At 32.5% G+C, this 16939-nt stretch overlaps 2 protein-coding genes and 1 pseudogene across 3 annotated transcripts; 1 reads left to right on the top strand and 2 right to left on the bottom strand.

Annotated features, from left to right (window-relative positions):
• The first annotated feature begins 4327 nt into the window (after positions 1-4327).
• On the top strand, positions 4328-12715 carry LOC145111620 (small ribosomal subunit protein bS21c-like). Of its 2 annotated transcripts, XM_079047885.1 has the most exons (3): positions 4328-4817; positions 5801-5948; positions 12502-12715. In XM_079047885.1, the coding sequence occupies exons 1-2, from the start codon at positions 4381-4383 to the stop codon at positions 5910-5912; spliced, it is 549 nt and encodes a 182-aa protein (XP_078904011.1). In that variant the 5' UTR covers positions 4328-4380; the 3' UTR covers positions 5913-5948; positions 12502-12715. The 2 variants fall into 2 exon arrangements, with proteins under 2 accessions (XP_078904011.1, XP_078904010.1); XM_079047884.1 differs by lacking the exon at positions 12502-12715 and having other exon boundaries at positions 5801-6051.
• On the bottom strand, positions 6178-7610 carry LOC145115676 (stemmadenine O-acetyltransferase-like). Its single transcript, XM_079052025.1, has one exon. The coding sequence runs from the start codon at positions 7549-7551 to the stop codon at positions 6262-6264; it is 1290 nt and encodes a 429-aa protein (XP_078908151.1). The 5' UTR covers positions 7552-7610; the 3' UTR covers positions 6178-6261.
• LOC145111193 (GRAS family protein RAD1 pseudogene) lies at positions 10654-12366 on the bottom strand (annotated as a pseudogene).
• Positions 12716-16939: the final 4224 nt, after the last annotated feature.

Below are 16939 nucleotides of genomic sequence, written 5' to 3'. Positions count from 1 at the left end.
TTAATTAATAACATACAATAGGATAGATAAAAAACTCAAAACAATTATAATCACAAATGAAAAAATCACAATACAAAGGTAAAAAAATTGAATACATGTGTAATCGCAAATGAATAAAGAACAATGAGAAGTTAAAAAAATCAGTTGAAATCACTAAAGAATGAAACAGATAAAAAAAAATATCTAATACATTTATAATCATAAAAAATGATGTTGCGCTCATGATTGTTAATCTTGATGCTACCATCACACCCGAAAACAAAGGCACATGTGATCTTTGTTATTCTTACATTCATACCTATAAAAAAACAAAGGGCAAACAATTAGAAAATATTTGAGTAGTTTTCATGTATGATTATAGCTATATTCGTGTATGATTATTCCTGAAAATAATTCACAAACTATAATAATGTATATATGCATCTTCATTTATTCACAAACACTTGTATATATGGCTATAGTTATATTCATGTATTATTATAACTATATTCATGCATGATTATTCCAGAAAAGGAAGAAAAAAAACAAAGGGCAAACAATTAGAAATATTTGAGTAATTTTGTTTGCATCAATACAGATAAATTTGAATGTTCTATTGGTTTTGCTTGTCATTGAGGGTGTAGCAAAATGTTAGCTTTGATTTTCTTTCATTGAATATTGTCAGAAAAAGAAAATCAAAGAAAAGATTGAGAAAGAATCAAGCAAGCATTCAAGTTCCAGTTTTTTTAATTCGGGCATTTCATCAAGCACCTTATGTGCACAACTTATCTTCTTCCTTTATTAGCCAATTTAAATAAGTAAAGTACCGTACCTGAGAAACATACACAAGAAAAAGAATTTCGCCTCTTGAATCTGGAATATTTGTAACCAAAACGATATGCAATCAAGTATTTGCTCGAATAGTAGGCAGGTCTGTACGTGTCGATCAATTTGAATTTGACATTCAATTTATATATCGAATTATCTGTATGCGATTCAAACAACACACTGGAAATCGAGATTCAGTTTGTTAGAAAACGATGACATAATACTCGTCGATCGATTTGGAGTAGATCAAGAACCGAGAACACAAACAACTTTTTACTTCCCCTTCTCAATATCTCTTTGAATCCTATTGTGTTATTCGCCACTAACAACCCAAATCGGCGGACATTTTTTCCTTCTCGATCTCTCTTTCTCTTTCTCTGAATCCTCTTGCAAGTGATGTTGTTTAGACCAGGGGAAGGTCGGCTATGGTTGTCACAGTCGATGCATCTTATGAAACCCTAGAGAGAGATAGGATATAGATACGAGAATAAGAAAGGTAAGAGGTGAGAGGGTGAGAAATTATAGGAATTAGGTAAAGTTGCAATTCCTATTATGCCCTTCTGACCATTCAAATGTTACACTTAAATGCCAGTACTTTTAGAATTTTTCATAAATCCCCCATTTAATAGTAACCATAGATCTTAGTATTTAGATAGTCCAGATCTGTTCTCGCGTTCTCAACCTTTTAGGCGTTCTCATTTGATCCTACTCCTATATATATATATATATATATATATATATATATATATATATATATATATATATATATATATATATATATACACACACACACACACACATACATACAAGTACCACGTAATAATCAAATAACCCTCTTTTATTAACCTCAAAAGGTTACAATTATTGAACCTAACCACTTCATTATCTTTATTAATGTCTAGTGGAAACGTGGGCGTTACACGTAGAATGTCACATAGGCAAGGGAACCAGCTAACCGGATGCAGTAGGTCACAATGGGAAAACGAACAAAAATTTAGAGTTCATGGTCTATTTTAGCTTGATCGTATGTTTAATGGCTAAATCAAGCCGAAATCGAGAGTTGCATGGTCATTTAAAACATTCGTAAATTAAAAAGACCATGATAATACTTAGGTGTAGTGAATGTATGTGTGTATGGACTTGTGAGTCAAGTCCCATGCATTGTATCAAGGGAATTTTAACGTGATCTGCATTTTCCCATGCATTGTATCAAAGGAATTTTAACATGATCTGCATTTTGACCGAACGGTTCATATGATATTTAGTTTTGTTACTTCAAAAAGAAGCAACAAATTACAAAAATGTTCTATTAGATCATTTATGTGGGGTAAACATGATTTGTTTTTTTTATTACAACCCAAACAAAACCTAAATAAAAACTTGTATGAAAGTAGTTAAAAACTAAAAACAAAAAGCTCCCAAAAACTACTTGAATTAGTTTTTGAATTTGAAGTTTTTGTTTAAAATAAAAGCTAAAAACTCTGTGTTAAACACACAATGAATTAAAACTATATGTAAATAGATGTTGATTTGGATTTTTCCGTTTTGTTTTATCTTTATAAATACAAAATGGGGGATATATTTCATTTTCTCTAAAAATATCCCAAAAAATAAAAATGTTGGTCTTATATTACCTTTCAATTGTTAAGTTTCATTTTTTTCGGTTTCGTTTTTTTTTCATGCTCCTACAATTCTGGTAGCTTTTTGGACCGGAAGTATAAAATTAAAAATTAAAGGGAAAATGACTATTGAGGGTAACTAACTGTTGCGTTTGTTCTCATTTGATCCCTTTTTTTGTACTCAATATACCATCGAACTTGTTGTCTGTGTTCACCATAACCCTTTTGACTGGCTTTTGACCTGTGATAGCCGGTCAAAGGGTTATGGTGAACACAAACAACAAGTTCGATGGTATATTGAGTACAAAAAAAAGGAAAGTGACCAAATGAGAACAAATGCAATAGTTGGTTACCCTCTTCATTCATTTTCCCTTTACTCATTTACAGCAAATCCTACGTTATCTCCTACTGATATTAATGATTTTATGAGATTCATTCTTTCTTCTTTTCAAAACATAACCTACGAAAGAATATTATTCATACATGTACAACTTTGTAATGCACTTGAATATTTATTGGGGGAATCTTGACTAAGCAGGTGCATTTCATGACTACATTTACATTTCTAATCAAATGATTTATCGTATCATGGATTCTAGACAAGTCTACAAACGAGTGGAATCACAAGTGTTGTGATTTTTGAGTTTACTTAGCTTTAAGATCGAATTCATGAGATAAGATACAACATCAATATGTACAATATCATGCAACTTTTGCAGACACATCACCATAATATACCTTGAGGTAAACGTTTATGTTGATAAATATACATCTCATACACAGTCATATCCTTTTTGTAGAGAGGTGTTGACAGCTAACCACAGTAATCATAACATAGACCATGTTTTAACGAAGTTACCCCTCCGAAACGCTCTTCAGATACGTTGTGGCCAAAGAAGGTTGCAGTCTTTGATAATTTTGCAACTTTAATTTCATTTAACTTTTCGGGGAAAATGACTCAAGAGGGTAACCAACTGTTGAGTTTGTTCTCATTTGGTCCATTTCCTTTTTTTTTGTACTCAATATACCATCGAACTTGTTGTTTGTGTTCACCATAACCCTTTGACCGACTATCATAGGTTAAAAGCCGGTCAAAAGGGTTATGGTGAACACAAACAACAAGTTCGATGGTATATTGAGTACAAAAAAAAAGGACCAAATGAAAACAAACACAATAGTTAGTTACCCTCAAGAGTCATTTTCCCAAAATTAAATACCAAAGATTAGGGCTGTAAACGAACCAAACGAACACGAACGAAGCTTGTTCATATTCTTTCGTTTAAGTTAACCGAACAAATGAACAAACATGAACGGTTAAACGGACGAGTTTTCTTGTTCATGTTCGTTCGTTTAACAAATTACATTGTTCATGTTCGTTCGTTTATGTTCGTGAACGTGCTAATCGAACGTAAACAAACGAACATAAAGGAACAAAGATAAACAAACATATATGAACATATAATATAGTAATGTAATCAAACACAATTAAACATATATGAAGATAAAAGGAACTTATATGAACGAACATAAACAAACGTAAACGAACAACATAAACGAACGTTCACGAACATAATTGAACGAACGGAACCATTGTTCATGTTCGTTCGTTTAACTAAACGAACGAAAATTTGTGTTCATGTTCGTTCATTTATTAAATAAACGAACATAAACGAATTTCCCGCCGAACAATTCACGAACAGTTCGTTGAACGTTCAGTTCGTTTACAGCCCTACCAAAGATGTCTCCTCAACGTATAGAGACTAGGGATGATTTTTTATTATGATATATATTTGGACTAGAAGTATAAAATTAAAATTTCAAGTACGAAAGATGTCTGTCCATGTATAGACTAGGGATGATTTTTGTAAACTTACTCTCGACGACGATGACTTGGGAAATATCGGAGGAACATAAAAGCCATGGCAACAAAGAACCCCTGCTAAAACCCTTTTCCATGGCAGTTTCTTCTTCTTCTTCTTCTTCTGCATCTCTGTTGAACTCTCTCTCCTCCCTTTCTCTATCTTCTTCTTCACCACCTCCGACCACCATTTCTATCTCCTCCGCCTCCTCTTCCAGTAATGCACCGTCATCGAAGACCCTGACGATCAGGCAGACTCTGATAACCCCCGTAAATCGTGAAGTCTGTCCTGATCTCCAAACAGTTATGTTTCCCGCGCTTGCGTTTTCAAATACATTATGTTTCAAATCCGCATACAACCTTCAGGTGATCGCGTATCCTGATGAATCCGAAGATAGTCTGGTCGGTCGGTTCCGACGAGAGGTTTTCAGAGCAAATATTGTACAAGAGGCGAAACGCAGGAGGTTCTTCGAGACTAATCAGGAGAAGCGAAAACGGAAAATTCGTGATGCTGCTAGACGAAGAGCCAGAAGGTAATGATTTTCCTTCGTTAGTTCGTTTCCGATTATTAAATCTACTGCGTACATATACATTATATCTGGTGGATCTTGTTTAACTTCAGCTCAGAATTGAGGATTTTGTTAATCAAGTTTTTAGTTGATAGTCTCGAATTAATATCTACTCAAAAACTCGAATCAAATTTTTGATCATAGAATTATTAAGATCTATAGTCAGACATATTACATTTGCAGAAAACTAAAAATTAAAGACAATGTTTAGGTGGTTCAGGTGGTGTTTGGATGTGCGATATCAAAGCAATTATTCATTTGATTAGGTAATTTTACCTTTCGAGGCAGATTATCAGAATCAATAATCTGATTATTCCTACTTCAAGAATCAGAATCAATTAATCACACAATAATTTGATGATACTCGGAGATGGTTATAGGTAATTTTAGTTTTAGAATCAGTTTTGCGAACCACCATCAAACGGATTATTGCAACAGGGTCCAGATACCCCTTCAGTAATTTGTCTACATGTGCATTTGTTGCTAGGTTTTTACATTATTCTGATAAATTATAATGATACATGAATCTAAGCAGCCTCCTTTTATAACAGCTAGAAAAACGTCTTCCTAAATACTAACTGTCAAAATAACTTTGAGATGCTTGGATCCAAGAAATTGTTATCTGGTTCCAAATCAGATTCCATAACATTGTGTTAGTTTGGTAATCAAAATGGCCAAAGCATCTTCAGTTTTAAATTGGATGCATGTATAGGTTTGAATATTGGCTTCCCATAGAGCTTCCATTTGCACTTGGTTTGAGTTGGAATTCTTCTAGACTAGTTACTTGAATCCACTTTAGATATGCCCACAAATGTGTCTTAACTCTTAACTCTTAACTTAATTCTATTCTTAGATTTTATGATATATTTATAGCATTAGAATGTCTGATCATGATGATGTACCCGGGGTTTGTGGAATTCCTTTTAAAGATGTATGTTTGTTTACAGGCGATCACAACCAAAGGCCAAAAAGGAGGAAGTTCCACGAAAAAAGGCAGTTAATGATGAAGGTGATGACAACTGGGGACCAATTGATGGTAAAATCCCTTATTGTCCATGAGAAACAACAACCATTCTTTTTGGCAATTTAGCTAGGGTTTGTTCTTGCACCCTCAAACTCTCATTTACTGATCTGTTAAACTTTTGCAATTTGTGTGCACTTTGACTTCTAATGATCTGTTATTGGCTTTTGGAATGCATTTCTACAACTAGTGGTCCTTGGTGTAAAGTGCACAAAAATTTTCCATTAGAAGGCACCATAAACAAAAAATAAAAAGTTCATCAGCACAGAAAAGAATTGATTAAATAAAAAGTTCCAATCCACGTCTAACAAGATAAAACTTATATTGGCAAACCATTTACGTACAAAAGCTCCAAACCATTTCAACAAATGAAAGTGGTTCAAGAGTTTAAAATGTAACAAATGTCTGAAGCTCAGTATCCTGTTCCAACTTGTGCATTTTATCTTCACTCAACACAACCCATGCTTCAATTCCATCATCACTACTTGAATCCATAAGCATTATAGAATTCTCATTATTATAATCAGTACCACTAATCCAAACCGGCTTCCCCCACCCAAAATCACTTTCATTAACACTAAACCTACACCAACTACTAAACCTGAACACCCCTAAACCTTTCTGACTAATATACTTTTTTATTTCTCTAAAATTATCTCTCGCTATCTCAACCCCATTTTCACCAATCAAACTCTTCAAGTACTCACCATCAATCTTCCTAAAAGACCCCCTCAGTTTCCCCACAAGATAACCCATGTCTGTTGTCTCATGAGCCACTGCACTAGCCATCTGAAAAAGATTCCCGAATTGTTGATCTTTTAACGAAGGCACCATCTTTCTCCTAAAGTTTACCACATGAAAAGCCACCGAGTCTTTACAACTAGACACGGTGGCCATGCACTTCCATATCAAGGCCGTCACCACCTCGACCCTGGTGGGGTTCAACCCCACCAGGGTCGTATCGGCCTTGACAACTTTGTGTTTCAGTTCCTTTATTGCTAAGGAACTGAACACAAACCTCTTGGTTACAAGTTTCTTGAATGGGTTGCCAACTGGTGGACCCCTTCCACTGTATTCATACGAGTCCACTGGAGGGAATAGAACCGCCGAGTCAAGACCCGGACCTGTCAACGGACTCTCGGGTCCTTTTGCTATCGCGAACCAGTGGCTTACGAAAGACGAAAAGCTACACGCGTCTGCTACTCTATGAGACATGGATACACCAACTGCTATGCCACCACAATCGAACAAGTTAACTTGGATAGCCACCTGTTGTTCTTCAACACATGATGATGATGATGATGATCCTATCAACACAAGTTGTTTCAATTCTTCGATGACTGGAGTTGTGATGATGGTCATGAGATTACACTCGACTCTGGCTACTGAAAACTGAACACCTTCATCGGTACAGTCAATGGCGTTTTGGTTGTTGGTCAACCTTCCGGCTAAAGGGTAGAAATGAGTCAAGGTTTTGGAGAGTGAGGTTTTGAGTTTGGTGGTCATTTTGGACTGTGATATGGTGGTGATGGATGCATCATATGAGTAGTAAAGAATGAATGGGATATGATGATGATGGATTTGTTGATCTATGTAGGAGAGTTTGTAGGTTTTGAGGTTGGAAGGGGTTGCATTTGATGGTATGATAACTTCTTTTGAAAGTATAGTCACCTTCATTTTAGGTTTCTAGAGAGAACAAGTATTTGAGATTGATGAGTTGAGTGCTAGTAGATTAGAAGAATGGAAATCTTAATATATTTGACATGGGTTTGGGGTCACTTGAGGACATGTGTTCAAAGAAGATACGTTAAATAAGATAAGTAGTTAACTAAACTGTATATTGCTGATGTGTTGGCATGGGGGGTGGGTGGGAGTAGGGGACCACCCCACTTGAGGCTCAAAACAGTATGTTTTTGTGGAAGAAAGGAGCATATGTGAAGCCTTGAATTAGCAAATTAATGAATCAAATCTCTCTTTTCATGGCAAAAAACATATTAAATGACTAGTGAATGTGCATCTGTCAGTGAAAAAGCATCAGGTGGTTCCCTTTTTTAGTTTTTATGGGCAGCACATTGCGATTGCTCTCGCCTACATAGAATTTCTCGAAAAGTGAATCATAAAAACAAAAATTGGGATTGTTTTTTGATGGGTAATTTTAGCTTGAAAAATTGACCCATCAGTGGTAGTTGTAGTTTGGCTGCATTAGTTGTGAAACAACACAAAGGTACATGCACGATTTAAAGGAATTGATTCTGTTAGAGGAATTGATTGAGAAAATTACTAACAACAATAATGGCCAAAATGATTGTCTTCTTTATTGCTTCAAGTCGTGTGGCCCTTTGGGAGAAAAACAAATACAAGATAGCAACATATATCAGATTTTTTGAATTTTGAGTAATATATTTTAGTTCTAGTAGTACTGAAATATAAAAATATAAACAACAAAACAAATAATATAACATATTGGTTTGGTGACAAATGAGACAAATAATGATCATAATTAGTTGACATCATATTCGTTCTTATTTTATATTCTTTGTCAAGGTCCTATCCTTATCATCCTACGTGTATAGTCATCATCTTCCAATGAGACCTCTTGTTCTTGTATTTTTTTTTTCTAGGTTTTTTTCATTGTCATTGTCAAATGATAAAATCTCCATCTAATTTTCAAAAAAAATAATATTTACTACTAAATATACACATTTTGCTTGTAGTGAGATTTGAATCGGTGACCATAAAAATTAACTAATTTCACAACATTTGATAAAACTAGGCCAAACTGATCATATCTCGGGCTAGAGGCCCTTTGGTGGTTAGTCCATCCAGACTAAGTATGCTAAAAGGTTTGACTTGGTGATAGAGAGGTAAAATATCCACAAGTGATCACGTCCTAGGTTCAAGTACTTGCATAAGTATGACTAATGCTTTAAATAACGTTAGACGTGACTTGGTGACAATAGCAAGTCTCAAGTTTCTACGAGTAGTTTGCGAGCCATGTCGTGTGTAAAACTTGACTTAAGACGACAATTTTATATATACTTAATATATATATATATATATATATATATATATATATATATATATATATATATATATTCTATTATTATTCATTTTTACATACATATATGACTTAAGACAACATTTTGTTAAAGCGTGACGTCAAGTACAAACTTTGGAGCCATGGTGCGCCATGACAAGTTTTTTAGAACCTTTAGTAAGACATTACTATACATTTACCTCTTCCATGTGAGTTTTTTTAGAACGACTAACACACAATCTCTAAATCATACTCTTAAACTACTCATTTGTCCATCAAATGACTTGAAGCCTCAACCTATAAGGGATGATTAGCTTTTCAAACACCTTGATATCGTTAGGTCAAAAACCCTTGGTACCTCCTCCATGTTAGTTATGGTATTGCATATTAGTGTGATTAATTGTTGTTCACCAACTAAAAATTCTAAGTGTAAAGCTTAAGTAAATGTTCTTAATAGTGTTCAATAGGTGTTAAAGATGATGTATCTATTTAATCACATCATTAGTTGTGGTGTTTAAGTAATTTGATAATAACCTACAAATAATCTAAATCTATAAGTTTTTTAGTATTGAATTAAACATTCTTGTCACCTAAATTATGGTTAAGGAAAGTAGGTAACCGACAATGATGGAAGACTAAACATAAAGTTTCAGTTAAGGATGGTAACACTTAGGGTGGACAAAGGGGGATGGAGTGAGTTGGTACCGTCGTTACTGTCGGCTACACCATTCCGTGGTGTATGGTACTCTCAAATATGCTTCGGCCCTTAACCATTGCTTCAACATAGCACTTAAACAACTCCCCATCGCCACATTATCTTCGGGTGTCATGGAGCCATTGATTTTGGTTGATGTTGAAGAGTGTGGTGGTGGTTGTGAGTAATTGAAGAACACGAAGGAAAGAAACTTGGCAAGGTCTGGTCATCGATCGTATCAGGTGTTTTATTGGAGTGAGGTAGGGTGAGGGTGAGTTTGTTTATTTATTTTAAATAAACTTTGTTCAAAGTATAAAATACATAAATAAATAAAGGTTATAAAAGTCATTTTATGGAGTTTATTAATGTTAATCAACCATAGTCTAATAATATTTAACTACTCTGTTTTAATGATTTTTATATTAAGGGGTCCACTATTTCTCTTTGCAACAATTGAAATATGATGTTTAATTAACATGTTTTGCAAGGACTTGAAAGAGCACCGATGTGGGCGCTTTTAGGGAAGGAATGGAACCCAAAGATGAGTACTCATCACCTTTATGATCGAGTCAAAACACCAAAACACGTTAGATCGGAAATTTTATGTTTTTTCTTTATTTTTTAATACATAATTAAAATTAACATCTTAAATATCATTCAAAAACTATTACTCAAGTTTAAAATCATGTTTTCTTTATTAAACAATTTATTATTTATTATATACTGTCGGTGATGTCTAAACCATTTGATATATTTTTTTTCAATTAATTTATTAGTTTTTATTTTATTTGTCGATGATGAAATTTATTTTAAAATTCAAATTAATCCGCTTCACGGTTTAAACATGTTGACATTCTTTAATTTTCTTGGATAACCTAATTTTTATTTCTCTAACCCCCAAAATTCAATGTTGTCACCATTGGTATTGGATGTTACATCTCTATATATGCTCATAGAGATGAGTTATATGTAATCTTATTGAAATATGAAAATAGCGTTTTATTGGCCGAGAAGAAGTCAAGAACAGGAAACCTCATCTCGATTTCTCTTAAGGTTTCCAGCAAGACACAGCCACAATGGGCTTCGATTTCCAACCCAGAACCAGACAACCTTTCTCTTCCGCAATGGTGTACCCTTCACAAACCTCGAGCTTCGCAAGCCATTGTTTAGCTCTACTCACCATTTTGATCGGTGAAGCCTGGAACCCTGCCCTACTCATTCGCCTCCTCCATTGATCCACCCTCTCATGCCTTTCCACCCTATTAGGCCCTTCACAACTCACAATGTTCTTGATTTCTTCCGCAAAGTAAAACTGTTCGATTTTGGCCCGTTTAGTGTTGTATTTTGGTAACATCGCATCAAGTGCATCGAAAATGGCCGAATAATAATGTAGTGCTTCCATGAACCTCCCTATGAAGAAAGGTCCGTTATGGTTCGAATCTTGTTCAACAAGAACCATGACTTTCGGGGCAAGCTCGTGGATTATTTGTAGAACCGAGTTTAACGCACCACGACTCTCTTTTACAACACAGTGAAGTTGGAGAATACTGTTTATAACCAGAACTTCGTTTTTGTAGGTCGTAATGTCCTCCGGTTTAAGGGTCTCCAAACTGCTCTCCACCGTAGAAAACTCGAAATTTATGCCCTTTTCTCGAGCATAGGCCTCCAGTTCGTTACCGATAGTAACGAACTGGTTAATGCAGGGTCCGACTGCGGTGATTCTTAGGCGACGTGGAGTCGAAGTCTGGCTAGCCAGACTCTCGATCAACGCACGCCATTGATGTCCGTGTCGTAGACCTTGTGTCATTCCTAGGTCCACGACATGGACATAACTCTCTCCCTCAAAGGCTTCCAATATGGATAAGTTGGCGACAAAGTGACTAAATTGAATGTGTGGGCAAGTCGTGTAGACTAATCGTAATGCTTCTTCCTTTTTCTCTAATGCGATGACATTCAAGTTTTTTGTAGGGGCTACCAGACCGACTGCACCCAATGGTTGCACTAACGCCAGTCGGTCTGTGAGCCCCTGCATGAAACAAGATGCAACCCTTTGGAAAGATGACCCGAACACAAGCGCGTCACCTCGAAGCTTAGCCAACAAACTCGAAGCATGAGTTTTATCACGACAAGCAACGGCTTCGGCACATGAAACGAGTAATTGGACTAAATGCATTCCGTCTCTATTTCCATCATCCTCAACAGTTCCGTACTCTGAAATTGCGTCCTCAATGGCCTCGGCTTCTAAATACCTTTGTGTATATGTCCATATATGGTCACGAAAACGAAGCTTAGGCAAGCTATTCATGCTCTTACTCCGATAGATAGTCATATTTCCAGCATTTAAGGAACATGTATCGTTGAAACTCGATTCAGGCAAGCTTTTTGATCTTTTCATCTTGTTATGCCCAAAAGATACATCTGTCAAGCCTGGTTCCTGCCAAGTAGAGTTTGGATTGTCAAGAATCGACAAATATCTTTTAGAATAGAAGGATGTGATTGAACGGTTTTGACCTTCTTTATCTTCGTCGTTTTCCAGAAGATCACTGGTACCCAGATCGTAAAACAAATCTGATTTACGTTTCGTGCCACCAAACCTGATTCTTGGATCGACTCCATTGACGACACCCACTTTCACACGATTCGTATTCTGTTCATTGTAAAGTGGGCTTGCCAATAAACCAGGAGCCATTGAAATCTCTTCTTATGTTTTTTTCTGTTTGAAGCTGAGAAGAGACTCAAAAAAGCTCTGAAAAAACCATAAACCAAGTGAAATCGACTTATATAGGCGCCAAGAGTTCTTGGTTTTCGCGATTTATATTTATTTAAACAAAATTACTATCGCAAAATGGATTAAAATACGAAGGATTGCTGACTTACTTCGATGTCTTTTTGTTAGGGAAATATATGCTAGCACAGAGCAATCAAATTGCAGCTTAACGTTCCCAAGATATTGGAGATAAGAGGTTGGTAGCCGGACAAAAAGGATTCGAACAATTTTACGGGGTTAAATGTTAATTTTTTTTAATAACAAAATTTTTTCTGTAATCCTTCATGCTTATATGGTAGAAGTTTAATTGAAAGTTTGTTGAACAATAGAAAGAGAACTCCAATTTAATTTAAGAGACAAAACATCCACCATTGACATAATTATCCCTTATAATTAATTGAGTTATATTTGTATTGTATATATTCTTACATATTTGACAAACTTAAATAATTAATAGCAATAGGGTAACAATCTAATATTTTCTTCAAGTGAAATTTTATTTGATTTAACTAGTAAATCGAAACCGAATAACCAACAACCAGTTATAATTGAAAATCTATTAAACCGAATCAATTAAACCTTTCACAAAACCTTAAGTTTTTCTAAAAATATCCAAGACTCGGTCATTGTTATAAGGTTCCGTGTTAGACCCTACTCTTTAGGAGCATCCAAAACGACCTTGTATGCAAGAATCCTTCACCAATGCGTAGAGAAGACTAATTCGCTATAAATTATTATGAAACCGAGGTTCATCATGTGAATCTAAAATTGCAGTTTCTATTTTATACAAGTTACATAACCTATTCAATCAAAACCGACCAATCGAAGCGTATGAATTATTCTTAATATAATAATAAATAAATTTGAGATACCATATAATTTGGCTTTAATTGCCGCCAAGACAACGGGAAATTGTGAAATAAACAAAGGATTTTTCACATAGTTGTGTTTGTGTTGTGCTCCGAGGTAACCCAACAAGAAGGGGCTTAAGGCTTTCTATTTGGCCTTCCTCCACCGGTTCAACACCGTCCCTCCACTTACCATAATAACAAATGTATTTTAGACTGATTCTATTTTACATAACTTTTTACAAAACCGACTTATTTGTTTATTAATTTTTTTTGTTTATTAATTAGTTTTAGGTGATATTTTATTTCTAACATGCTAAATTCGTAAAATCAAGGCTGAAAAGGAAATATGTTGACAGTCGTCCGAAGCATATTGTTATTTTTAAAGCATCCTAAATTGTTTCATTCAAGAATTTAAATAGCTTAAACATATGTATTAATTAATAAAATAAATTTGATCTGAATTGGAGATATATTCCAAAACTTGACTATAAGTCTAAAACCAAATTAGATGATTCTGTCCATAATGAAGTCCAACAATGATGCCACTTCAAATATTATCAACATCTCTAACATTAACTACATACATACACATGCATTACTTTCATATCTAGCTACAAACACGTCTACCAGTGAAAATATTAGGAATCTAGCATTTTAAAATGAAGTTGATACTTGTTCAAATCTTACATGCTTCAACTTTTAATGGTCCGTTGTTGATAATAGAAATAAAAATATACATACATAGTGTTTGAAAAACTCGATTTGTTTAGCTTTGTTATATGTTGGAGCTCATGTCATATACAGACCCAGCTCTATAAAGTTTAAGGTCAAAATATTTAATAAGAGAATGTATGTGACGATAAATGTTAAAATTTTCGTCAATAAATGCGTTTTCAGTTCATATTTTATATCTCGCGGTTTGGATTCGTTTAGGATGTTAAGGTTTTTTTATAGGAACTATGAAAATGTCACATGATGTTGTTCTGTATGTTTATAATAAATATGACTTTAAAATGGGTTTCGTCGTAACCTTCCATTTGAAAGTTAATTTGGCCTTTTTTAGGTTCGAATATTTATGATTTTGGGCTCAAGTATTCAATATACAAATGGGTAACATATTTACGTAGACATGGTTTTGGCTCAAGTTTTCAATAATAATTTTGATGGGTATCATATCTACTCTAATGAATGAATGTTATTTTTTTTTGCCGCATGTCACATTCTTATTGAATTTGTCAAACGTGGTTATTTTGAATTAATTTCTTTTCCAAATGTCATTTTATTAGTTTGTCTATTTTAATAAATTTCATATAATATTTTAATTTAATAATTACAATAAATATAATAATAAATGAATATCAATTCCATTAACGGACTTACCTTCTTATTTTAAAATTCCCAAATTAAAGCTTATTAGTTTGTTTTGTTTATTTATTTAAATTTAAAATATAAAAAAATCAATTTTAATAATTCATTATTTTTTTTATTTTCTTATATTCTTATAAATCAAAAGTTCTTAAATATTTAAACATATATATATATATATATATATATATATATATATATATATATATATATATATATATATATAGAGAGAGAGAGAGAGAGGAGGGTTCAATTGAGAATAACAATATAAGAAAATATGACTTATATATGTTCTATTCACATATGAATATAACAAAACATATTCATATGAGAATAAAAAAATATGAATACATATGTTTTATTTAAATATTCATTCGTGAATATGTATGTTATATTCACATATGAATAGAACATAACTTGCTGCCATACATACATTATTCAAATGTGAATATAACAAAACATATTCATATGAGAATAAAAAAATATGAATACATATGTTTTATTTAAATATTCATTCGTGAATATGTATGTTATATTCACATATGAATAGAACATAACTTGCTGTCATACATACATTATTCAAATGTGAATATAACAAAACATATTTATATGAGAATAAAAAAATATGAATACATATGTTTTATTCAAATATTCATTCGTGAATATGTATGTTATATTCACATATGAATAGAACATAACTTGCTGTCATACATACATTATTCAAATGTGAATACAACAAGAATGACTTATATATGTTCTATTCACATATGAATATAACAAAACATATTCATATGAGAATAAAAAAATATGAATACATATGTTTTATTCAAATATTCATTCGTGAATATGTATGTTATATTCACATATGAATAGAACATAACTTGTTGCCATACATACATTATTCAAATGTGAATATAACAAAACATATTCATATGAGAATAAAAAAATATGAATACATATGTTTTATTCAAATATTCATTCGTGAATATTTATGTTATATTCACATATGAATAGAACATAACTTGCTGCCATACATACATTATTCAAATGTGAATACAACAAGAATGACTTATATATGTTCTATTCACATATGAATATAACAAAACATATTCATATGAGAATAAAAAAATATGAATACATATGTTTTATTCAAATATTCATTCGTGAATATGTATGTTATATTCACATATGAATAGAACATAACTTGCTGCCATACATACATTATTCAAATGTGAATATAACAAAACATATTCATATGAGAATAAAAAAAATATGAATACATATGTTTTATTCAAATATTCATTCGTGAATATGTATGTTATATTCACATATGAATAGAACATAACTTGTTGCCATACATACATTATTCAAATGTGAATACAACAAGAATGACTTATATATGTTCTATTCATATATGAATATAACAAAACATATTCATATGAGAATAAAAAAATATGAATACATATGTTTTATTCAAATATTCATTCGTGAATATGTATGTTATATTCACATATGAATAGAACATAACTTGCTGCCATACATACATTATTCAAATGTGAATACAACAAGAATGACTTATATATGTTCTATTCACATATGAATATAACAAAACATATTCATATGAGAATAAAAAAATATAAATACATATGTTTTATTCAAATATTCATTCGTGAATATGTATGTTATATTCACATATGAATAGAACATAACTTGCTGCCATACATACATTATTCAAATGTGAATACAACAAGAATGGCATATATGTTCTATTCACATATGAATATAACAAAACATATTCATATGAGAATAAAAAAATATAAATACATATGTTTTATTCAAATATTCATTCGTGAATATGTATGTTATATTCACATATGAATAGAACATAACTTGCTGCCATACATACATTATTCAAATGTGAATATAACAAAACATATTCATATGAGAATAAAAAAATATGAATACATATGTTTTATTCAAATATTCATTCGTGAATATGTATGTTATATTCGTATATGAATAGAACATAACTTGCTGCCATACATACATTATTCAAATGTGAATACAACAAGAATGACTTATATATGTTCTATTCACATATGAATATAACAAAACATATTCATATGAGAATAAAAAAATATAAATACATATGTTTTATTCAAATATTCATTCGTGAATATGTATGTTATATTCACATATGAATAGAACATAACTTGCTGCCATACATACATTATTCAAATGTGAATACAACAAGAATGGCATATATGTTCTATTCACATATGAATATAACAAAACATATTCATATGAGAATAAAAAAATATAAATACATATGTTTTATTCAAATATTCATT

The sequence above is a fragment of the Lactuca virosa genome, chromosome 5, assembly GCF_052849685.1.
Source record: "Lactuca virosa cultivar CGN04683 chromosome 5, Lactuca_virosa_CGN04683_v6, whole genome shotgun sequence".
NCBI lineage: Eukaryota > Viridiplantae > Streptophyta > Magnoliopsida > Asterales > Asteraceae > Lactuca > Lactuca virosa.
The sequence above is the reverse complement of the archived record's forward strand: the minus strand, read 5'-3'. Positions and strand labels throughout refer to the sequence as shown.